A 24,184-nucleotide genomic window follows, 5' to 3' on the forward strand; every position below is an offset into this window, starting at 1 on the left:
TGGAGCCTGGAACCTCACCCAGCCACTCCTACAATAGACCCCTAACCCCTGGCTGAGTTCCTCAGAGCATGGTTTAAGGACTTCAGGTTATGGAGAATTCACCATTTACACTAGTTCAAACCTGCAAGTGACCTGTGCCCCACGCTGCAGAAGAAGGTGAAAAGTGTTGCTTTCTTGAGTGAAACGTCCATAGGAATAGAATCCTGTGGGTGGCGGGTGCTTGTTTTTGAGGATTTTGTTGCTGATGTTTAGTTCTTAGGCCTGTTTGGTTTCATTCTTATACAAGTAGGATTATGGGACCAAATTCTCTTAAATCAGTGAGGTTGCACCTGTTTACTCAGGCAGAAAATTTTGTCTAGGTAATCTGCAAGCAAGATAGTAGTTCCAGAATGATTCTTCAGTGGTTCAGGCCATGAGCCTGACCTTTCATGGCCAGAGAGAATTCCCTTTAAAGGCTCTGCCCTGCTCTACACCACAGAGTTAGGTAGATGCAAGTTAGCTTATGTCGACCTAACTCTGTAAATGACTACATCAAAATTTCTCTCCCACTAACGAAACTCGCCTGCTACATTGACTTAAGAACTCCACCTCCATGAGAGATGTAGAGTCAATGTCGATGTAGTTAGGGCAACACAGTGAGAATGTAGACACTGCGTTGCTTACATCCACTCTTGCTGGCTTTCAGAAGCCGTCCCACAATGCCCCACACTGACGGTGCAATTGGTGCAAGCGCTCCTGGTGAGGACACGCACCGCCGATGCAAGGAGCAAAGTGTAGACTCACACAAGTAATGTAATCACTGCAGCGGCTGTATGCCGACATGAGTTAGGTCAATTTAATTTTTGTAGTGTAGACGTGGTCTCTGTGCCTACAGAGATTCAAACCATGTTGGAAGCTCTCTAGAGAACCTCTGACACTTAACTGCTCTTGTTCACGCTTTCTAGATATTTGCCCTGTTTGCTGCAATGTTTTGGTTTGACAGTTGATGTTTAAAAGGCTATAGACTGTGCTTTTCAGGCAGCTGTTGTATATTTTCTGAAAAGGTGGTAACAAGCAATTTACACTTGGGATCACTTAGCACCTGCCCTACTAATCAAGCCAGGAGATGAATTAAAACACGGGGCGGGAGATTATCTCTCTGTTTTTCCTTTCCCTGTTGCAGGCTTTCCAATGTAACAGAGATCTCACTTGATTAATATAAATGCACGAGAGAATTCTCCAACTAGGATGACCAGACAGCAAGTGTGAAAAATCGGTACAGGGGGTGGGGGGTAATAGGAGCCTATATAAGAAAAAGCCCCAAATATCGGGACTGTCCCTATAAAATCAGGACATCTGGTCACCCTATCTCCAACACAAGTATGTGATACTGTGCCCAGAAGCGGCTGTACAAGGCAGGGTGAGTAAGGGAGGTCTCTGATGATAAGTGACCCTGCCAGCCAGTCAGCAACCAGTTTAATCATAAATACAGCAAGAGTCATCCAAACTGCACTTTGCAGGATATGAATGGCTGAGGCATGGAATCTGTCTGGTCTCTCAGGCTGTGGGAAAGCAGCAAGCCTACAAATCTTTTTTGTTGACCTCCACTGTAATAATCAGATTCATGGGTCTCAGGAAGGACATTTATTTTGCATACAAAAAGAAACTTTCTGGGCATGACAATAAAATTGCCACTTGCTTTCTGCACAAAGGTGGGGAAGTGTTTAGCAAGGGCCTGGGCTGCTGAAGTGCAGGCTCTAGACATGTCTACGCTAGGGAAATTCTGTAAAGATTGCTAAAGCCAACTCAGTGTCACAGGTGTTGGCACAGCTGCCTGGGAGACCAGTGTGAATGGCTCTGTGCAGGGTTAGATCATCATAGAATATCAGAGTTGGAAGGGACCTCAGGAGGTCATCTAATCCAACCCCCTGCTCAAAGCAGGGCCAATCCCCAGGCAGATTTTTGCCCCAGATCCCTAAATGGCCCCAAGGATTGAACTTATAGTGCTGGGTTTAGCAGGCTAATGCTCAAACCACTGTGCTATGCCTCCCCCTTAAAACTCTAGCTGGTTATGTAGAATCTTCTGAGGGACATGAAATTTCCCCAGTGTAGATAAGGCTTAGGAGCCACGTTTGCACAGTGTGGGAGGACTCCCTTCTCTAGGTGCAATTTAATCCAGGTACAGTACTTGCTCCTCTAGCTACCTTATTGCAGGGGAAAGAGTGGTGGTTGGAAATTTACTTTGAAGGTTTTGTCCTCCCCAGCCCTTGAGCAACATACATGAAAAAAGGCAAGCTGAAGGCCATAAGAACGGCCAGGCTGGGTCGGGCCAAAGGTCCATCTAGCCCAGTATCCTGCCTTCTGACAGTGGCCAGTGCCAGGTGCCCCAGAGGGAATGAACAGAACAGGGAACCATCAGGTGATCCATCCCCTGTGGCCATTCCCAGCTTCCAGCAAACAGAGGCTAGGGGCACTTCAGAGCATGGTTTTGGATCTCCCAGCTGGAGGCCGCTGGGGCTGGTCAGATCATCATGTGCTAATTGTTCCCTCCCTCAAACTTACTGACATGTTCACTAATAAAAACCCTCCAATGCTTCCCCAGCGTGGCTGCTGAAAACCCATTGCTGGCTCTCAGGAACATGTCAATGCAGATGCTCCTTTCTGCATTAGCGCTCTAACTGCGGCACCAGGAAGAGTGTGATGGAGGAAGTTGTCATGGTGACGCAGTGCTTCCAGCATAAAGGGTCTTGCTAGAAGCACAGTGATGACTGGGTGAGGGAGGTGGCTTGCATTATATAGGCACAATGTGGCTGAGCTCTGGGTGTCTTGGCAGCCGTCAGAACTCCCTTGCTTTAATGACTGTGTGTCTCATTGTTTGCGTTAATTAGGCTGCACCCATACTGCCTTTTGCTGTGATCTTGTCAGCTCTCAAATGAAGCAGGGCTGGGCCTAGCTAGGAACTGCATGGAACCAGGGCCGGCTTTAGGAAGTGCGGGGCCCAATTCGAACAGTTTTGACGGGAACCCGGCAGGGATGACTAAAAAAACCAAAAACACATGAAAAAAAACATGTGGGACTTGTACTCACCGGGCGGTGCTCCGAGTCTTTGGCGGCACTTCAGCGACGGATCCTTCACTCGCTCCAGGTCCTCGGTGGCACTGAAGGACCCGCCACCAAAGACCCAGAGCGAGCGAAGGACCCACCGCCGAAGTGCCGCCGAAGACCCAGAGCGCCGCCAGGTGAGTAAAAATTAAAAAGGCGCCTCTAGCCAGGGAAGGGATTCTCACTGGGCGCGGGGCCCTCTTAGGCGCGGGGCCCGATTCGGGAGAATTGGTGGAATAAGCCTAAAACGGGCCCTGCATGGAACCCTCCAAAGCACCCAGGTTCAAGCGTGTGTGTCCCTTTCCTGCAGTCATGAACAGATGCTCCAACATGCAAAATACTGTTGGGGGTGCTGATTTGGGGATAAGATGTAAACTGAGGTCTTGGCCACTTGTAGTCATTAAAGATTCAGGGGCACTCTTGGTAATTGTAGTGTCCTGGCTAAATTCCAGCATGAGTAATTGCTTCCTGCCTCCCTAAATCCCCTGTGTCATTTTCCTTGGCTATGGTATTCGTCTTCATTTCCTGCCCTGCAAAGTTGTGTAGTGTTGCTCTGTGTTGTTAAACGCGTGCTGCGTCCTGCTCGGGAGGAAACTGCTGGTCAGTCCAGGGCGAAGGAATCTCTATAGGCCCTGATCCGGCAGTGATGTTGGCATGGATGGATTCCTGGGCATGCTCAGCGCCAGTGGGGCCATGGACAAGCAATGGGGTGTGTCCATGTGGTCAAGTCCGCCAGGAGAAATTTGAGGCCCAGGCGCATCGTGTTTGCTGAGGCCTCACCACCTTCAATTTCACCCCAGTCAGATGTTTTGGGGGCCCTCCTGAGTGTAGGGCCCCAATACAGTTGTTCCCCTTTGTCCCTGTTTCTTCAGCACTGCATGTGGGTCGCGCAGCAGAGTCAAGTCCATGGTTTGTAAAATGCACTGGGAGATCCGTCTGGCTGAAAAGCATCGGACACTCTTCATTGTGTGTGATTGGCAAGAAGTGGATTTCTCATTAATGTAGCTATAAGAAGGCTGAGATTGGGTCCAGGTTTCTCTTTTAATTTAGATTTCTAGGCACTAAACTCCTGGTTGTGTAGGAGCTAAACTGTAACAAAGGAAGAGATGGGAGGCTACCAGTGTTAATTGTAAAAAGGGAATGGTTGGAACAGACAGGCCTCGTAATTGGAGAGCCAGACTCGCTTGGCACTAAGCTTCACCGCCTCATCGATCTCTGCCAGTAGGGCTGAGTTTGGCTTGTTGCATGGGGATTGTGGTTCCTCTCAAGGGTGAAATGCAACAAGAGCAGTGGGAAGTTCACAGCTTTCTGGAGGCCTTGTCTAAACACGAAAGTGATACCCCGTTAACTGTGCCAGTGCAGATAAAGCAGAACAGCTCCCCAGTGCAGATACATTCCCTCGATGCTAGTATACTGGTACAACTGCATCCACACGGGGATTGCACCAGTATCACTATTCCAATAGAAACTCACACCTCTAGCCACATAGTGACAGACTGGTACAAATGCTGTGTGTAGACCAGGCCTAAGAAAAGAACATGCAAAATCTGTAACGTGCTGGCTGGAGCTCTTCTGCCAATGAAGGAAGAAGCTAGGCAGAGTTAAGTTGCAGAAATGTATTTTTAAGACAATCCACACTATGTGACCACAGAGTGGAAAAGCCTCCTGCTCTTGCCCAACCCAGTTCCCTCGCTGTGGCGGGGATTGCTTTCCTGTGGCTCTGGGGTTCTGTTCCCGCAACGACCCATTTGCTTAACGCCTCCTTCACTGAGCAGACGTGTGCTTAAAGGAGGCTTTTCATCCCTAGCAAGCCCAAAGTAAGAGAACATTTATGCAAACAGCAGTTTAACTTTCTTGTAATATTCGGTCTCCTCCTCCTACCTTAGTGCCGAAGATCCTGCAGTTGGCCCAGATGGGACGGCTTCTCTTGTGGGAGTGCTGCTGCACTGAGTATTACATCAGATGGTCGCTGTGGAGACAACTGGGATGTCACAGATTCAGTATTAATTAGGATTTTGAGGAGAGGAAAAAGGGAGATTGGGCTTAAATTCTCTCTCTCTCTCTCCCAAGTATCTTCACTGACTAAAATCCAGGGACATCTGTGCCAGTGCTGTGGCCAGCTGAGACAGTGCGATTCCTGTTGGTGAGATGATTCCAATTCCTCGATTGTTTTGATGTGGTGATGTTTCAAATGACATTTTGCTTGTGTTTGTATCATGTGCCCTGCACTGAGGGGCTGAGGTGGACGCTGTGAGCGGTAGAAATATGAATGTTATAGGCATGGCAGCAGCAATACCTGTGCTTAAGGTTCCTTTACATGACCCGTTCTAACCCTTTTTCAGTTGCTTATAACTTTAGCAAACTGTTTAAGTTGAAATTTTCCAGGCTTGGTCTCTGCTCTAGGTTGAATTTTTTGTTTTAAGGTTTTTGGAGTTTTGCTCAGTTGCTTTAAAGAACAAGGTTAGTGAAAAATAGGGCTCTGTGTGATAGACCAACGCCCTTTGGAGCCGCTGGGAAGACTGCCATTGGGTTCCGTGGGAGTTGGCTCATCCTAATGGGCCAGGATTTTCAGATGGGCTCAGTATCCACAAATGGGCCCAGCTTTTCAGAAGTTCCCACTGAGAACAGTAGGCATCTCTGAAAATCTGGCCCTCAAAGGCAGTACGTGGTTGCCTGAGCAGCCTTCCTTCTGGCATTTCCTAACTGGAGTGCTTGATTTTTGTGCTCTTGTGCGGTCTTCCTGTCACCTGGCAGTTTGTCTGGAATTAATGTCTGTCTGTAAGGCGGGAAGGGCCCTCTTCTGCAGGGTGTCTGCTGGTCCTTGCTGCACAGGGAGAGGCGAGGGCTCCGTGGCAGTGATGTGCATGGGAGCAGCACGGAGGTTGTAAAATTTGAATGCACCCCGCTGTGATTTCAGTGGCGTTCCACTAGGCCCTACTGCTGCCTGAGCATGACCCCTGGGCCTGGCTGATTTGCCTGCATGGGTGAGAGCGCTGAGCAGAATGTGGCTTGCTGTGGTACTTCTACAAATGTGTTTGTTTATATGTGGCTCAGACAGCAGGAAATACACAAACGCCACACGATGTCCATGACAATCGCTCTGGCTCTGCACACACCACAGCAAGGTGGGTACAGCCAGTGGGGCAGGAAGGGTGGATGGGTGTGGGGTGGCGGACAGTGCCTCCAGTGACCCCACTTGCCAGCTCCCCCCTTCCGCAGCCACGGGGGCAGTGTAGCCCCTCCTGGGCGGCAGGAGCGGCAAGCCTGTTAGCCGGGGACTGGGAAAGGAAGGGGGCATAAGATCAGCCTGGGGGCAGGAAGGGGACCGAGGGGCTCAATGGGGGAGGAGGGATGATGGATGGAGTCGGGGGGCCAAACAGGGCTCAGTTAGAGGGGGGATACTGGGATGGGGGGGCTGGGAGAGGCCAGGGGCTCAGCCCCTCACATGGTGAGAGGGAAGCTTCAGCTGTGGGACAGCGTGTGTGTGGCTGGGTCTACATGGGCTGGGAGAGGAAGGGGGCTTAATTAGAGGGAGTCTTAGGGCTGCAGGGGTGGGTTGGGGCTCAGCAGCGGGGGGCTGGGAGAAGAAGGGGTCTCAGGCCTTCATATGGAGGGGAAGGGGGTTCAGTTGGAGGGGTACCAGGACTGCAGGAGGGGCTCTGGGTTGGGAAGGGGCTCAGTGTGTGTGTGGGGGGGGGCTTGGGGGTAGGCTCAGCCCGGAAGGTGGGGTGTTGTGGGGGGAAGGCTCAGTGGGGGCAGGCCCGGAGGTGGGGGGCGACTTGGAGGCACAGTGGTCTCGTGATGGTCTTGGGGCAGGCTTCGGTCGGGGTGGGGCAGAGGTCCTGGGGAGGAAGGGGGCTCAGAGGGGGCAGAGGTCCCCAGGGGAAGGAGGCTCAGAGGGGGGTAGAGGTCCCAGGAGCGGGGGCTCGGAGCCCGGGGGCAGAGGTCCCGGGGAAGGAGGGGGCTGGGATCCCGGGGGAGGGAGGCAGGATCCCGGGGCTGGCTGGGCGCAGGGGAGGGCGCGGAGGGGCAGAGGTTCAGTGGGGGGCTTGCCGGGCGCGGGGGGCAGAGGTTCGGTGGGGAGCTGGCTGGGCGCGGGGGCAGAAAGGGGGCTTGCCGGGCGCAGGGGGCAGAGGTTCGGTGGGGGCTGGCTGGGTGCGGGGGCAGAAAGGGGGCTGGCCGGGCGCGGAGGGGCAGAGGTTCGGTGGGGCGGGGGCTGGGCGCGGGGGCAGAAAGGGGGCTTGCCGGGCGCAGGGGCAGAGGTTCGATGGGGGCTGGCTGGGCGCGGGGAGGGGGCAGAGGTTCGGTGGGGGGCTGGCTGGGCGCGGGGGCCCCTGGCGGGGCGGGCTCTGAGGCGGCAGGGCCCAGCCCGGGGCGGGCCGCGCTCGGAGGCTGCTGGGCTGGGCCGCGCCGCGCCGCGCTCTGGTGCCGCCCGGGCCCGGCGGGGATGTCGGACCCGAGCTACTGGGGCGCGGCGCCGCCCGGCTACCGGGGCCAGCGGGGCCAGGGCGACCTGCTGCAGCGCTCCAAGAGGTGCGGGGTCGGTGCTAGGTGGGGTGACCAGACGGGAAGTGTGAAAAATCGGGACGGGGTGGGGGTAATAGGAGCCTATGTAAGAAAAAGAGCCCTATAAAATCAGGACATCTGGTCACCCTAGTGCTAGGTGCGGGGGAGAGGGAGTGGGGAGTCAGTACTAGAGGGGGGGGGCTGCATGCAGTCGGTGCGGGGGAGGAAAGGGGGCTGCATGTAGTGCAGGAGGAGGGGGGAACTGCATGCAAGGGGGGGCAGTGCTAGGTGCTGGGGGAGGAGAATGGGGGGGTGCTGCATGCAGTGGGGGGCAGTGCTAGGTGCTGGGGGAGGAGAATGGGGGGGTGCTGCATGCAGTGGGGGGCGAGGTGTTATCACTGCAACGTGTGGGTGGTGCTCACAAGCAGTGGCGCGAGTTACATGCAGCATTGGGGTTACATGAAGGGGGGGGCTCTGTAGCCTGGGGGTTACATGAATTGTGGGGGGGGCTCTGTACAGGATGGAGGCTACACATAGGTCCTGGAGCCGGGGGGGGGGGCTGCTGCCCCCCCCCCCCCGTTTGTAGTAGTTTCTATCACATACAGGATTTAGAGTTTGGTTCAATGGCTCTCAGCACCCCCACTATTAAAAACTGTTCCAGTGCCCTTGGGGCTCCATGCAGTGAGGAGTCTCTGTATGCGGGGGGGGGGTATGTGTGATGGGTGTCTGTGACTCAGGATTTGGGGCCCCCGAGTCTTGCCACCCTGGGGAGAGGATGTTCCAGGTCTCCGGACTCAAGCTCTGGCTCAGGCTGGGTTCCTCTCCTGCTTGGAGCTGCTGAGCTCTGGGCTGGAGGACGTGGGGGCAGAGCAGTGGAGGTAATTGCAGGGGGATTAAAGACACTTCAGGGTGTCCAGCTGTAGAGCCAGGGTGATAAGAAGCAGGATGGAGCTCAGGCTGGGGAGTTGTGCTCTGGAGGGGGAGCCACCTCAGCGTCAGGCCAGTCCCCAGCTAAGGAGACAAGTAGGAGGATTCAGCAGTGGGGCATTTGGTCTGTAAGATCTTTGGGGTTTCCCAGGGCAAGACCGTTGCCATCCAGGTCCTATGCACACTCCAGCTGGAGCGGTGCTAGCCACACCAGCATCTCTGTCCTTATCATCTAGAATAGATTTCAGTTCTTGGGACAGGAATTTCTGCCCAAATTAGGCTGGGTTTAAACCCAGCCATTAAAATAGCCACCGTTAGCAAGGTTCCTGCCATGTGGATAGGGCCTTAGCAGTGCACTGCTCAAGGCAAGTTAACGCTTAAAATGCTGCGTTGGCGCAGCAGCCGCACTTTATTGAAGACGCTGCACGCCAACAGGAGAGAGCTCTCGCGTCAGCGTAGTTAGCCCGCCTCCCCGCGAGGCGGTAGGTGTGCTGGTGGGAGGAGAAGCTCTCCCGCTGACATAGCCCTGTCTACACGTGGGGTTAGGTCAGTATCACTGTGTCGCTGAGGGGTGTGGATTTTTCATACCCCTGAGTGATATAGGTCTGTGGTGCAGACCAGATCTCAGTTTTGCAAGTATTACCCGTGTTCCTGCTCTCTCCCCCAGCCAGCACCCAGGCCAGAGCATTTCACCCCTCTCCCACCAAGCAGGTCTTGTTCACAGACCAGGGGAGCTCTGTTTGCCCTGAGCAGCGGCACTGAATGACTGGCTGCTGCTGGAATGGCCAGAGCTCATTTTTCCCAAAAACATTCATCTTTTTCTGTTGTGTATTTTCTGATGGTCCCCGGGACTAGCCTGTGTGAGGGCCGAGTGGCTTCACCGTCTAATTAGACAAGCTCAGAAATGCTTCCCTAAAAACATGGAATTCAGATTTTATTCAAATTCAAAAGGGTGTTAATCTACTTTTTAAAATGTTTGCTCCCTAAAAAGGGCTCCTATTCATTATTTGTATTATCGTAGTGCCTACGAGCCTTAGTCAGCGGCTAGGACCTGTTGTACAAACACAGAACAAAAAACCCCACAACCCTGCCCCAACAGTTGGAGCATAAGCCAAGAGACAACATGTGGTTACAGACAGGGGAGTGCAAGGAAACAATGCGACAATAGTGGTCAGGGCGACAGGCAGTGAGTGATCTCCGCATGTCATGCCAGCAGCCTAGCCATTGCCAAGTTGTTTGTAGCATCAGGGCAAAGGAGAGCTTTGAGAAGGGGTTTAAGGAGAACTGGGAGGGGGCTTTGAGGATGTGTACAGGGTGTGAGGGGCAGCCTGGAGGAAAGCACGAAGGTGCATGTTTGAAAATTGAACAAGTGAACAGTGGGGGCAACATTTCGATAGTGAGCGAGATTTGAAATCTCTGGTGCCACATTTAATCCAGGAGTGAGCATCTTTGATACGTTTATACAATGTGGGCATTTGACTCACTTGCACACAGACTGAGATACAACTGTAAAACTGCCTTCCTCAGTCTCAAAATGGCATTGCTTTTTATTATAAAGAGGAATAGGAGAGTGTATTTTCTTAGCAAATTCACTGATCCATCCGGTTCTAGGGCCCAGTCCTGCAAACCACAGCTTTAAAGACTTTGTCTCTTTGACCCACATGTATAAAACTTGATGAGTGTTTGCAAGTTTGGGGACAAAATGTCCCAATTAAATGATCTGGGGGGGACGACAATTTCGGGATAAAGTGTCAACTTCAGTTGTATTGGTGGGAGTATGACTGGCACCGCTGTATCTTGTATAATAATAATTGTCCTCATGGAAGCACATCTGTGAAATGAATGTTCCGTGAAATGACTTTTTAAAAAATACACATAATCAGAGTGATAATCTAAGGAGTCATGTGCATCCAGCTGAACCTAAGGAAGCCGTAATTCTCCCCAAGGGCTTGGGCAGTGCTCTTGTGGTTCATTGGTATTGCTAGTCCCAGAGACACAATTACAGTGCAGTGTATTTTATAATAGCTAAGAAACATACTGTGTTGTTTGGTACCATGAAGAGCCCTGTAATGTTTGAGGAATCCTAGTTTCCTGCCGCGTGGCTGTTGAAATGGCTGGTGCAGTGCTGGAACAGCTCAGCAGAGCAGGAGGGAACAGCCTCTGAGTGATCTTCGTTTATCTTGATATTTAACTGACCCTTTTTTCCAGCATGGGTGTCAGAACTGCATGTTGGTGTGACGACAGTACAGCACTTTGACATCAGCCTCTCTTATAGCAAAATCTTGCTATCACATCGGAACTCTAGTGTCGTGGGCAGGTGGCTGCAAGATGTTGAGTCGTGCCCGTTGTGTTAGGATGGGGTTTGATTGATTAAGGCCTCGGGACTCAGCAGCAAAAGTAGGCCCTGGTCTTGCAAGCACTTAAGCATGTGCTTTAGCTTTTGTTCAAGTAAGTTTCTAGCCCTCGTGGTTGCAGAGAAAAGCTTGAAAATGTGACCAAAGTGTGACCTAAAGGCTCTCCCCTGCCCCCCAGTTAGTGCAAAGAACCCGAAACACATTTGTTTTTAGAATCTCATGAGTTTTAAGCCCATCTCGTGATTTTTGGGGGTTCTGCCTCATAACTTCTGGACAATTGGAGTTGGTGATGCTGCTGCCTGCTCTGTGCTGTACTCCATTATATTCCAGTAGGCAGTTCTGAAATTCTTTGACCATGCAGACTGTTAAAAAGTAAAGAAGTCACCATGCGGAGGGAATTGTCTGAACCCACTGTTGAGTTAGAACAATGTAGAGAGAAGTGTGTGATTGGGCTGGGACTAAGCACGTGCATCACAGCTGCTGTCTGTAAATTGATCTGAGGTGAATGGCCCAGACAGCATACTTTTTCAGGCCTGGGTAAGCAAGCTAGCATCTTTCTAGTGAGCTACAGTTCGTGCTAGAAGGCGGCTGACACTTTCCCTGAATGGTGTAGACGGCCTGAGAAATCGGTTAACAGGGCCAGCTGAGTTGCACTGTCATCTTGAAGGCAATAGTTTGGTTGTGACTGACAGCATTTTGCGATCGTCAGCCATTTAAACCCTGGTCTATACTAGCAACATTACCTGTTGCACCCTGATCTGATTGCCTGATGCCAGTTTTGTTTTTAAAAAATGAGCTACTTGACATCGTGCTTTTAGTCCGGCCGTCTCAACGCTCTTCACTTGGATGTTGCCATGTACCCATTTCAGAAGTAAGGACACTGAGGCACAGAGCAGGGAAGTGACTTGCCCAAGGTCTCACAGCGAGTCAGTGCTGGATTTGTGAATCGAACCCGGGAGTCCAGACTCTGCGCCTTGTCTCGTGGTTACAGTGTGAACTCATTGAGACCCTGTTTTTTAAATGAAGGTGTAATTCTCCTGTGATATCAGACTGGACATATTGAAAATGTGCCTGGGTGACTCGTGTGGTTTGTATTATGTCCCATGCACCTATGTGGTGCTCAGAGGGGGAGGAGATTGGGCTCATCGGCGTGGGGGCGTTGCAGGGAAGCACCTGGGATTGCCTTGCAATCCTCATCCAGCAACAGTGCGCACGGTGCCTGCGGAGTCCGCAGTTGGGTCTTGTGCAGCAGATGTGGTTTCACTAACTTGAGTGGACTTGCTTGGCCCCTTGCGTGGCTTTTACTTGAACTAAAAATGTTTGGGTTGAATTGAATGCTGGTGAAATGCGCCAGAGTTAAATCCTCCAATCAGAGTCAACCTGGGCAGCCGCAGTGCAAGCTTCACTCTCTGCCTCATCCTGCACTGGCAGGGCCACGGGTGCGGGAGCTCTGTGTCCAGGGCTGTTGGACCCAGAGCTCCAGACTGGGCCTGTTTTGAAGGTAGGGCCAGCACATCCCTCGGCCCGCACTGCTTCCCGCAGCCCCCATTGGCCTGGAGCGGCGAACCGCGGCCAGTGGGAGCCACGATCGGCCGGACCTGCGGACGTGGCAGGTAAACAAACTGGCCCGGCCCGCCAGGGGCTTTCCCTGATGGCCCACATGCCAAAGGTTGCCGATCCCTTGTCTAGACCATCCAGTCCTTTCCCACAGGCCACTAGACAGCAGCCAGCTGATAACAGCTGGTCACCTTGTGACCAGGTTTTGATTTGAGCCCATGTCCAAGGCAAAGGGGCCTGTGTCCTGTTCCTCTGAGCCAGCCCGGCCTTGTGGTGCATTGGAAGGTGTTTTTAACCAGATTCTTATTTCTTTAAACATTTAATGGAGAAATGTGACAGGCCCCATCTTAGGCCTGGCTCTGTAGGAAAGGAACAAGACACCTGAACGCATTGTGCACTGATGTTCTAGCTCTCAGACTCTGCTTCCTGTCTCGCTTGCGAGGCAGCCTGCGGTGGGATTGCCTTGCTTATATTCATGAAATAAATCTAATACTGATGCTGTGGACATGGCCTGGGGCTGTGATAATGAGATAGGTCAGATGATGCAGTTCTCAGCTTGCTGCAGTGTTTACTTCCTGTCTTCTGTAGCAGGCTTTCTTGTGCTCTCACAGGTTGTTGTGAGGGGCTTTTGGGTCACAGTTGTTGTAACAGTTTCCTTGTCTGTGAGAGTGCGCTTGATGGTGTGATAGTTGCTGTGGTGCTGCTGGAAGGTGACTTTGGAGATGTGCTGCACTGAGGGTCACATTCTTCTGTAAATAACCTGATTTTTGCTGACTACTGTTTTCCACTCCATTTTTTGGCAAAACTTACAAATGTAGGATTAGAGCCAGGACATTGGGGGCTGGGTTGGTGCCCCTCACTCCTAACTTTAAGAGTAAGAAGCAGTTTTTGCACAAGGCTTACTTGTTTTGGAGGAAGGGAGCCAGATGCAGCTGATACATCGGGCAGGGTTAAAATGGCGCGAGATAGCTGTAGCACCGAGGGTGGAGTGCGCAGAAACAGGAAATATCATCAGAATCTGTCTGTATAGAGATTACTGGAACTAAACTAGCTAAAGGTTTGTGTTCACTTTACAAATAAACCTCCCGAGCGGGAGCGTGCAGGGTGATCGTGTCGCTACAAAAAATGATGCATCGTATTGCAAAAATCAGTGAGTTGCACCAAGCTCTTCAGAATTTACATGCTGCCGTTGTAAAGATTCTTTTGGGGAAGTCCTGTGGCCTGTGTAATACAGGATGTCTGACTAGAGGATCACAATGGTCCCTTCTGGCCCTGGGATCTATGAATCTCTGGAAGATAGCAGTGGCGTTCTGCACATGTTCGCTGTCAGTCTTGATTTGCTGTGATTAACTATTTACCATTTCTCTGGAGCTGACATCTTGACATGAGTTAACGAGGTGATATGAGAGCTTGCTCGTTTATTAATCAAAATCACTGCAAAACATCCATTTGAATTTGTTTTGTTAAGACAAGCATGTTTATTATTCTTGGGGTATCTTATGTATGTCAGTCAATCTTCATCTCAGTGTAGCTACAAGTTAGTATTAGAAATTTGCTAACGTGGAGTTACAGTAAAAGTGAACCCTCACCAGTCCATGGGTCAGTATTTCAAACCCTTGGAGGGCAGAGGGGAGGGGTTTGCTATTGTAGCCGCTATAACTTGTTTTAAAAAAATAAAGTCAAATACTAAAACAAACCTACTGGAGTGGGCCAGGAAAAAATGGTGGTGGAGGAAGATGGGAACTTCCAGAGCACCAGTCTGGTGCCCTGTGGCAATCCCTGGCTGCTTTGGAGGAAGGGCAATAAAACTTGTGGCATAGGGTTCCTCCAGGGCTTTTTTCTTTACCCCTGTTAACTAGAGGTCAGCTTATGTCTTGCAGCAAGAGCCGTAGAGCCATTCCAAACGTCTTCTTTTACCCGCATTTACTGTTGTGACTCTGGATGTTCTCGTTATCCACACAAAGGTCCAATCCTTTTCTTGCATTCTGCAGGGCTCCTGGCCTCCCAGAGCTCTGTGTGGGCTCTGGAAAATGCCTTTGCAGCCAGGGGAAACAACTGTCTTTCTAGGCCGGGCATTAATATGGGGAGCACTGGGGATATAGCTCCAGCGAGGTAGGTACCAGAGAGACTGCAAACCCAGTCATCACTGCAGCTGAGAAAAGGCTGCTGATGCTTCACCCCTGGGTAGAGAGGGAAATGCTTAAAGACACATATCTAACCCTTGAGTTAAAGTATTTCTCTCCTTGCATCCCTCACGGCTGGTGCTGCAGCATTGGCTCTCTATGCTGCATTGTTCCATCAGCTGGGTAATTAAAATATGGCCTCTAAATAAACAACTTCTCTGATAGGAATGGCAGGCACCACAAGGGATTTGCAGGTGAGAAATGAAGAGAATGAAGTGCCAGTGAAAAGGCAGGCAAAGGTGTGGGAAGTAGGAAAAGTGGGGTAGAGCCTGCGGAAGCTTCCTGCCCATCCTCCAGTGACTAATGAATATTATTCAGAAAACAATGAATGTGCATGGAAAAATATTCACGCAGTGCCCTGTGGGTACGCTGTGTGTCTGCGTGAAGCCACAGCAGGCGTTCCTCCTGCCGGGGGGGTGTTGGGGTCCCTGCATGGCAGGACAGACTAATGACGATGAGGTGACGAGGTCAGCCACTGACGTTCGTTTAGTGTAATCAGTAGCAGATGGAAATTTGGTGGTGCGCTGATGCAGTGAGAATACATACAGCAGTTATGGAGGGTCCGCATGGGGGTTGCTAAACATTAGCTGTCTGGAGTTAAAACATCGTATTGCCTTACTCCTGGTGTAAATAACTTCTCTGCATTCATGATTAGACCCCACAGAGAGTCTTCCCAGGCTCCTTGGTTTTCTTTTCTCTCTTTGGAAGCTCTGAGCTAATGTGGGTACCTCATGATGGTAAACGGAGTTAATTATTTTTAGTGCCCATGCGAGGGTTTCTGTTCCCAGCTTTGAATGGAAATTCTGCACTGCCTTTCTGCTGAGCAGTCTAGGGTAGCAGCAATCCCGGAGACACAGCTTGACTTACCTTATTTAAATCTGGCTCTCGGGTGTGTTCATGTTTTCATGGAAGACGTGTCCTTGGTCTGACATCTATGGAAATCTCCCCTAATTTTAGTTCGTGATGCTGTAGATTGTGTTTTCCTGCTTCCGGTCTGCTCTGAGTGTTTGCTACTTTTTATTCATTGTTAAATAATAAATATTCAGTGTGTCCAGAAATATGGCAGGCAGTCTCACTAGCACGCAGACACGGGTCTGGCCCCCAAGCACATACTGACTGTTGGAGAGGAGAGGAGAGGAGATTGGAGCAATTTATCAGTCGAGTCTGTTTCATTATATGCTCCTCACATCAAGCATCTCTGTCGAGGCACTGAAGGGCAGCTTTTTATGCTGGCCACGCAGGTCTGTGATGCAGCGAGGCATTGGAAGTTACTGATGCTGGAGGTGAAACTCGTTCTCCTGCGTGCAATAGAATATACTGGATTTTTAATAAACCTCATGCGGCTAGCACCTATTGTTGCTGAAAAGGGAAGTTATTTGTTACAGCAGATCCCGAAGGAGACGACTGAGCTAGATCCTGCAAATGGATCCTCACAGGCCCAGCCCTCTTGCTGTGTCTGTTATCCTGCTCTCAGTACTCGATACACTCAGGCCTGGTCTACACTAAGGGCGGGGGTCGAACTAGGGTATGCAAGTTCAGCTATGCGAATAGCGTAGCTGAACTCGAACTACTTACCCGTCCAGACACCGCGGGATCGAAGTCCGCGGCTCCAAGGTCGACTCCGCCACCGCCGTTTGCAGTGGTGGAGTTCCGGAGTCGACCGGAGCGCGCGGGGAGTTCGAACTATCGTGTCTAGATTAGACGCGATAGTTCGAACTCCGAGAAGTCGAACTCACCGCGTCGACCCGCGCGGTAAGTGTAGACATACCCTCAGATGTTCAGTCCACCACTGGTGGTGTCTCATGTGCCCCTTTTCAGCAAAATGGAGGGAGGCCTGGAAGGAACCACTAATTATAACTGAATTTCAATTAAAAAAATTTACAGCTTATACACTGCAAGAAACGCTTAAGGTTATGGGAATGGCTTTATATTGCACTGTGTAGAATTTATATCACAACTTTTAAAAAAAAAATAGAATGCATTGGTCGATTGTTAGTAGGCACAAGCAAGATGAGTGAGTAATTGTATCAGGAATCTCGTGATAATTGGTATTCAGACTCCAGCTGCTAGAGTCATGTGAAATTAAATATATATTTTTTTAAATAAGTAAATTTCTAGCCCTTACAGAGAACACCATGAAAATGTGACCTCATGTATCCTAAACACTCAAAAACCTGACCTCAGACCTTATTTCCTCCTGTGCCGCAGACATGTCTGGCAATCCAGTTCCTCCCCTGATTACGGTCAGTCTCTAGTTGTGATACTTCCTCCCAGATGATACCAGTGTCTTCAATATCCTCTGGCACTGTCTTCTGCTAGTTCTCCCCTGGTCTTCCTCCCTTTCTCTTTCCCCCCTCAGGCACCAGTTCAAGGCTGGCTTAGCACGTCTCCCATCTTCCATGTGGGGTACGTGTCCGGACGTCCTGAGCCGTCTTTCTTTGATGATATTTTCTAACTCGTCTGGCTCTGACAGCTCCTCGACTTCCATTTGTTGTTTTGTCTTTCCAGGAAATATGTAGCATCTTCCTCAGCCATCTGTGATGGGCCACCTCCAGCCTCTTCTTGTTAGCGCCTGCCCTCGGCCGGGTCTCTGCGCCGTGCAGTAGCGTGCTCAGCACAGTCACATGGTATAATCTGACCTTTAGTTTGGAGTGGACACCTCTGCTTGGCCAGGTGTTGTTCAGCCTTCCAAAAGTGGGGTTTGCTTTTCCTGATCTCCGACGCGTATCTTTATCCCAAATGTCATCGCACTGTACAGAGAGAGGGACTTGGACCTGTTTGTTTTCATTTCCATCCACTCTGTCAGGAATCAGGGCCTGCAGCAGAGCTAATCTCTGGGCATCCTAACACACCCAGCATTCCTGTAGTAGGCTGCACACCAGCTCCTGAGCCAAGCAGCAGCAGTTCGCCTGTGATGGTTCTTGTGCTTGCTAGTTCCCAGCCTTGCCCCTTCCTTGCCGCACTCTAGGTGACCTGGCTCTGACCGTTGTCTGATTCCTGACCTCTGTGTCCAGCTCTGACCCTCGGCTCAGAGTCTGGCTCTGACACTGGGTTCCTGTTCCTGGCTTCTGACTCCTACTCTAATCATAGATTCCAAGGCCAGAAGAGACCACAGTGATCATCTGTCTGACCTCCTGTATAACACAGGCCAGAGAACTGCCCCGAAACAATTCCTAGAGCAGCTCTAGGAACCACTAGGCCTGACCGCCCACATCACTGTCTCTGACACGTTAACCTTCACATCCATTCTCCAGTTTCCTGCCTTCATAATCTTGGTTTTCTCTACATTTACTTTCAGTCCAATTTTTGCTCCTGTTCTACCTCTGATAGAAGGGCAGTCGTTCTGTTCCACGTTGTGCTTTGTAAAGCAGTGTCGTTGGCAAAGTCAACTCATGTACACTAAATGATTTTACCCCTTCAACAATGCCTGTTGTTGTCTGCTTCATCACCCAGTCCATTGATAGTACAAGGCAAATTGTTGATAACAGACACCCTTGTCTAAGTCAAGTCACAATATCGAAACACTCACCCAGGACTGTATCTGACCCTACTGCATATTTGCTTCCATCATATAAACTCCTTATTATGTTGATAGCTTGTCTGGTATCTCATGGCTTCTAGCAATATTTCATGGGACTCTCTATGGAAACTGTCAAACGCTTTCTTAAAGTTAATTAAGATGGGTTTACCAAGCAATAGCTTTTTCAGTGATCTGTCGAAGAGCGAATATCCGTTCACAACATGATCTACCTGGACAGAACCCAGCCTGTTCTTCTTGTAGTATGGCATCCACTTCGTCTTCATTCTGTTCAGCTGATGGTAGCCAATACTTTGCCTGGCATTGATAGCCTTACAATACCTCTCCTGTTCATGCCCTGAGTAAAATTCCCCCCTTTTTTGGCAATGCCACGATGATACCATCTTTCCAGTCTTGTGACACTTGTTCTTTCACCCATGTTTGGTTAGCTTTGTTAACTGCTTAGTCAGAACATCGCCTCCTGCCTTCAGTACCTCTGCTTAAATTCTGTCAGTCCTGGGAGCTTAGACCTGTTTGAGGACTTCGATGGCTGCTATAATTTCATTGGGTGTTACTGGTCCAGCTTCTATTTCTAATTTAGTGTTGGCATTTCTCAAACCGGTGCATAATCATCAGCTCTGTACAGTTTAATATTCTTTCCGTTGTCTGGCTTGTTCTTCAGATGTTTTCAGCATCTGCCCATGAGAGTCCCTGAAGGGCATCACAAGGGATGGTCTGGTTCTTCCTGAGAGGTTTTTCACTAATCTGTAGAGATGCTTGAAAGTTTCCCTTCTGTGCTTCTGCAACTTCCTGAACCCAGACATTTCTCTCTTGCCTGCATCTCTCCTTTATTTCTTGATCCCTGTCTGTCTTTTGCATCCACCTCTAAGAGTTCTGCCTGTCTTGCACTGTTCCTTTTTTGCCTTCAGAGCTTTGTCAATCATTGCTCACGTTCCAGGTGTAATCCACGCATCTTCCTTCTGCCTCGTTCGGTGGCCCACTACTTCCTCTGCTGTCTCAACTCCCATCTTCTGTCAGTTTGACCATCTGTCCTCCAGGTTTTCATCAGCCGGGTCCTGTAAAACACTGGAATGGTTGCTAAGTGCAATCTGATCTGTGTTTCTTTGTCCTTGAACTTCTCTATTGCTGTAGCACTCCTGTTGCCCATCTTTGTGATCTTTTTTGAGTCTACGTTGTAACATGACTACTAAAAGATAATGATCTGAGCAAACATCTGCCCTTCTGCTGATTCTGACATCCTTCAAAGAAGATGCCCATCTGTTAGTTATACACTCGTGGTCTGTCTGATTAACAGTCACGTTGTCTGGTGGTCTCCCTGTCAGCCTCGGAGTACTCTTGTGTTGGAAGAGACAGCCTCCTCTCTTACAGGGGTTTGTGCCACAGAGATTCAAGAGCCGTTGGCCATTATCAGCTTGGATGCCTTCTGCTGCTGAGACCCTGACTTCTTCCCAGCCAGTAGAGTTGTTGCCATTTTGTGCTTGGAAGTCTCGCCTGTCATCAGCTTGATGTTGTGGTTAGGCATGACATCCAGGACTGCTGCACCTGCTTGTAGTCTGAATCCTTTTCACTGTTGCTTGCTGTGTGTTTGTTGGTGCACGTCCTTGGATTATTGTTCCCTTGACATGTCTTGTTTCAACCTGGTTGTTGTTCTTTCACTGGCTCCCATGCCAGCAGGATTTTCACTGTGATGTTGTCCAGCATAATTCCAACGCTTCTTTTCTGTGTTCCTCCTGAGTCGACTATTGTAGCACCTTCAGATATCATCTTCCCACTCCCTGCCCATCTTGTCCCACTATTACACCAAGTACAGTCAGATGGTATTTTTTCGTTTCTCTTGTAACTTGTGCCAGCTTTGCTGTACCATACAAAGTAGGTACATTCCACCTGCCTAGTCTTGTTACAGCTTTGGTCATTAGGATTCCATGTCTCAAGATCTCAGCTTCCTTTTGGCTTTCTCTGAGCTCTGTCAGATTTGGGTTTTGAGTGTCCTCTGCATCCACTTCCCCAGGTTTTGGTTTAACTCTTTCTGTGCAGTAAAGTTTTAGCTGAGTGGGTTGCAAACCTAACTGCAGAACCCTCCTCTTTTATCCAGGCCTGGGACCAGCACTGTGGCTAACAGTGGCAAAGTTCTCAAAAAGAAAAACAGCAACAACAAAAAGAATCCCCACATGTACAGCTTGAAAATCATGAGATTTTGTTACAGTCTCATGATTCTTGGACATTTCGTGTTGGAGACTCTCTGTTAAGGGCACTTCCGGGGGGATCCCAGCACCCAGGGACACAGCCCATGGGTCTGATTCCAAGATGGTGAGCCTTCCTGGATTTGCAGGCTGCAGCGCCTCTCCTCTGTGCTGTAAGAGCTGATATAGGGATAAGTCAGAAGATTGCCATGGTATAGCCATGGTTATAACACAGTGATTCCTTTGCTTGGATTGGATTCTCGAATGGCTTTCCAGCTAGCAAAGGATTCTCCGCTCCCTCCTGGCCCTGTTGCACCCTTGGTTTCTTGCTCCTGCTTTCCACATCCTTTGCTTAAAGAAGGCTCTCCAGATTTAACCTCTGGCCGGGGAGGTAGTCACCAAAGTCCTAGTGGTTGAATACAAACACGGAGCGCAGCTGAAAGAGGAAACGGATGCTGTAGCTGTCTTTTATGAAGCAAAAGCCAGCATAGCTTCACCAGTGGTGTGTCTGCAGCTGTGGCGATAGGGCATGCTAGTCCATTCGAGCTCACAGGTTTCAGAGCAAAGTGATTTAAAGTTAGACCATAAACAACAGTGATTTACTGCATTTTTTGGTTACGACGGTGAATTTGGGAACCATCAAACTCTCTTTTATGGGCATGAAATCACTTGGCAGTTTCTTCTTTGCTGCCTCTTTGTTAGGTCCTTTTGGCTCTTTTCTATTCTTATTTGCTGGATATTGGCTGTCTGTGAGCTCCATCCTTCCCTAGGTCCAGCTGGAACTGCAAGTGGGACCTGGGGGAGAGCAGTTTCCTGTTAAATACAGTCACGCCGAGAGGCATTCGAGAGGCCATGCTCTCCCCTTTTTCTGGGCTCGTCATGCTCTGGTCTGTTATGCCAGAGGTGCTGAGCTCAGGGGCTGGTGCTCCTCTGGGGCTCTCCTGCATGAACTGGGGTTCTATGGTTGTAAAGCAAAGCACTTGGACTGTTGAGATGGTTTATAAATCCCAAAGCCTTATAAACTTGTGCACCCCCTTTGCTTTGGGATCTGGGAGCCATGCAGCAATGACACTGTTTTCCCTTTCTAGCTGCCGGAGCAGTAACAGGAAAAGCCTGGTGGTGGGAACGCCGTCTCCAACCCTCTCACGGCCTCTGTCCCCGCTCTCCGTGCCTACAGGTAGGGAAGGTCTGAGCTCTGGGGAGCAGGCTATGCACCTGCAGTGGTTTTATCCTGGTTACTTTGGAGGGGCAATGCATGGCTTGAAGGCAGCTTGCTGGCACCTTCAGTCCTTGCAAGATCCTTCGTTGGAAGGACTGGAGAGGCAACACCAGGTTGCCCTTGTGGGTTTTTTTTCTTATTCAGATAATTATGAAATCCCTTCTCGGTGGTGCATGTGCTGTGTGCAGATGCTGTGTGCCAGCAGTGTTGGTTTCTCTATTTTAGCAGTAACCTGGGTGTCAGCCCCTTGGGACGGGTGTGTGTGTTGGACTTGGGGTTTGTATCTATTGCAGAGTGGCAGCTGCACATGACATGGGTTAATAAATAAAGATAGGAGTGGGAGGAGGCCATGTTTTAACTTTGTCCTTGTAGCAGTTGTTGTGACAGTAACAGGGACAGTTACCTTCCCACAGGATGTCTCCTGTCTTCAGGGAATGGGTTTATTTTCCAATAGGAATATAAGAAATCTTTACATCACAATTTACTTTGTGACCCTGACCTTAAGTAGCCCCTGCTGTCAGAGGCGAAATCCCAGACAACAAGCCAATGGGCTGGATCAGATGTTGCATTAACTTCTCTCTCTCTGTCTGCAGCTGGGAGCAGCCCCTTGGATAGCCCACGAAACTTCTCCACTAGCACGTCTGTCAACTTTCCCTTTGCTCGCAGGTAAGCTGGGGCTTGCTTCCTTCTCCCCTCTCCTCCCCGCAACAGAGAAAGTAAATACCAGCAGAGTGTTGGACTGAGAGAGAAGTGAAAGAATCAGCTCTCACTTACAGTATTGCTTTCATGGCAAAAGGTGGTGCAGTGGGTAATTGCTGGCTGCTGCCTTTCACCTCCAGAGAGCAGTGTCCGCATGGTGCACGTGCTCATGAGTGAGAATGTGCTTGGGCGTCTCATCATGTTCTTTAATTAATCCGTGGCCCAGCTCAGTATGATAATCTGTCTCTGAACAAGAGTTTCCCATGGGGCCAGGGGAATTTGCAGGGCTTGGACTGAGGAGGTCCAGTGGCAGAGTCACTGCACAAACCCTGCCTGCTTTGCACCTGACTCAAGCCAGAACTAACATAACAGAGGAAAACTCCTTATTTTGGGTTGTGGGCGGGTGTTTAGAGAGAGCCCCAGCTGGGTAGGAAGGGGAGGCCCTCTTTCCTGAGTCCCTTCAAAGCACTTCATCCCCAGAGTTCTGCTGTGTGCAGATTTCCCCCTTAGCTCTTTGGAGACTGCGTGAGCTGTGATGCCTGCTAGAGCTGCCACTGTTCCTACGAACAGAGAGAATACGGTAACCCGTGAGCCTAGGAAACGACAGCAAGCCTGGGAGTGTGGTTCTCGGTTACCGTCTTGTTCTTTTTTTCCTTCTTTTTGTTTGTCTCTTTCCTCTGCCACTGTGTCTCGCTCCCTCTTCCTGGCTGATATTCTCCCACCACCCTGCAGTCATGCTGCTCGGACTGACAGGTAATTACGAGAAGGAACCAAGCCTTTCCAGAGAGAGGTGCGGAATGGAGGGGGCCTGTGTTCAGTGGGTAATGCCTGCTCCACTTTGACGTGTGTGCTTGTCCTGAGCGTAACCCCCATTGTGGCAGTGCCTGATTTAATCAGCCTGTGACTGGCCTCCATAATTCTCTGTGGCTCCAGGAACAGACCCGGCTCTGTTCCCCTCACGCGGCCGTTGGCCAGGAGTCCAGACCCAAATTCTGCCCCACTTTAAAACTTCTCGCCAGATTATAAACAGTGTCCTGGATTCTAAACAGCTGCTCCTCTGAAATCTACAGCTAGGTCACAGGAACAATCGCCAATGCATGTGCAGGGTGGAGATGGGAACAGCGCTCTCCAGGCCCTGCTGGGCTGATGCCATTAACCTCCCTGGTGGACATAGGCAGAAATAAACAACCAGGAGGTCAGGTTTAATTTCAAGAATCATTAGGGAAAACGGGGAGTGTTAACTCCTTGTCTGCCAAATGGGAAAGAGCTAGGATGGAGCAAATGAGACTTTGTTCTCAAGCGGCTAATGATGGGAAAACAGAAAAATGATAATGCCAGCAACGTACGAGGCTGAGCTGGCTCCTGATGCGAGAGCCCTTGGCACTGCTAAAGGCCTTGCTGTGGGGGCTTGGCCGATTCTCCTAAGTGATCCCGGCGAGCTGCTGGGATAACGCGGGAATGTTCTGAAAGGTTTTCATGAAGCCTATGTGTGCCTCAGTTTCCCTCTGTACTTTGTATTGGTGCCCAGTGAAGGGAAAAGGGTCAAGTCTGCGCTTGGGGACAGCGCAGGACATGAGGTCCCCTTGCTAGCTGGGCTGTAGTGAATAAGCTCCTTAAGAAACTGGTTGAAACTGAACCAAATCAGCAGAGATCCAGCAGGACAATGGATGCCCCCAGGACAGAACAAAGCTCTGGGACGGGGTGAGGGTGAACTCAGCATGGCCCTGCCTGGAGACGAAGGACTGGGAGGTGACCAGCAGGGGATAAAGAATAGGCTTCTGGAAGAAGCTGGCAGCTCTCACCTGGGACTGGCTAAGGAGTCTGAGGGAGAGAGAGAGCCTGCGATGGAATTCGCTGCAGTTTGGCTGGTGGATTGCTCTGGCTTGGCTGGAATGAACTGTTTTCACCTTCATTTCTCTGTGCTAATCTAAGGACTCCCA

General features: G+C 50.3%; 1 protein-coding gene across 4 annotated transcripts in view; it reads left to right on the plus strand.

Moving 5' to 3' along the window:
* Window positions 1-24,184, plus strand: part of MAST3 (microtubule associated serine/threonine kinase 3) — a 73,521-nt gene that overhangs the window by 18,231 nt on the left and 31,106 nt on the right. For 3 of the 4 annotated variants that reach the window (XM_039515386.1, XM_039515390.1, XM_039515388.1), the window contains 3 exons: window positions 21,415-21,503; window positions 22,139-22,211; window positions 22,977-22,997. In XM_039515386.1, the coding sequence (XP_039371320.1) occupies window positions 21,415-21,503; window positions 22,139-22,211; window positions 22,977-22,997 (183 nt within the window). The remainder of the gene's footprint in view (window positions 1-21,414; window positions 21,504-22,138; window positions 22,212-22,976; window positions 22,998-24,184) is intronic. The other variant, XM_039515387.1, reaches the window with a different exon arrangement.

Source organism: Mauremys reevesii, linkage group 26 (genome assembly GCF_016161935.1).
Source record: "Mauremys reevesii isolate NIE-2019 linkage group 26, ASM1616193v1, whole genome shotgun sequence".
Lineage (NCBI taxonomy): Eukaryota > Metazoa > Chordata > Testudines > Geoemydidae > Mauremys > Mauremys reevesii.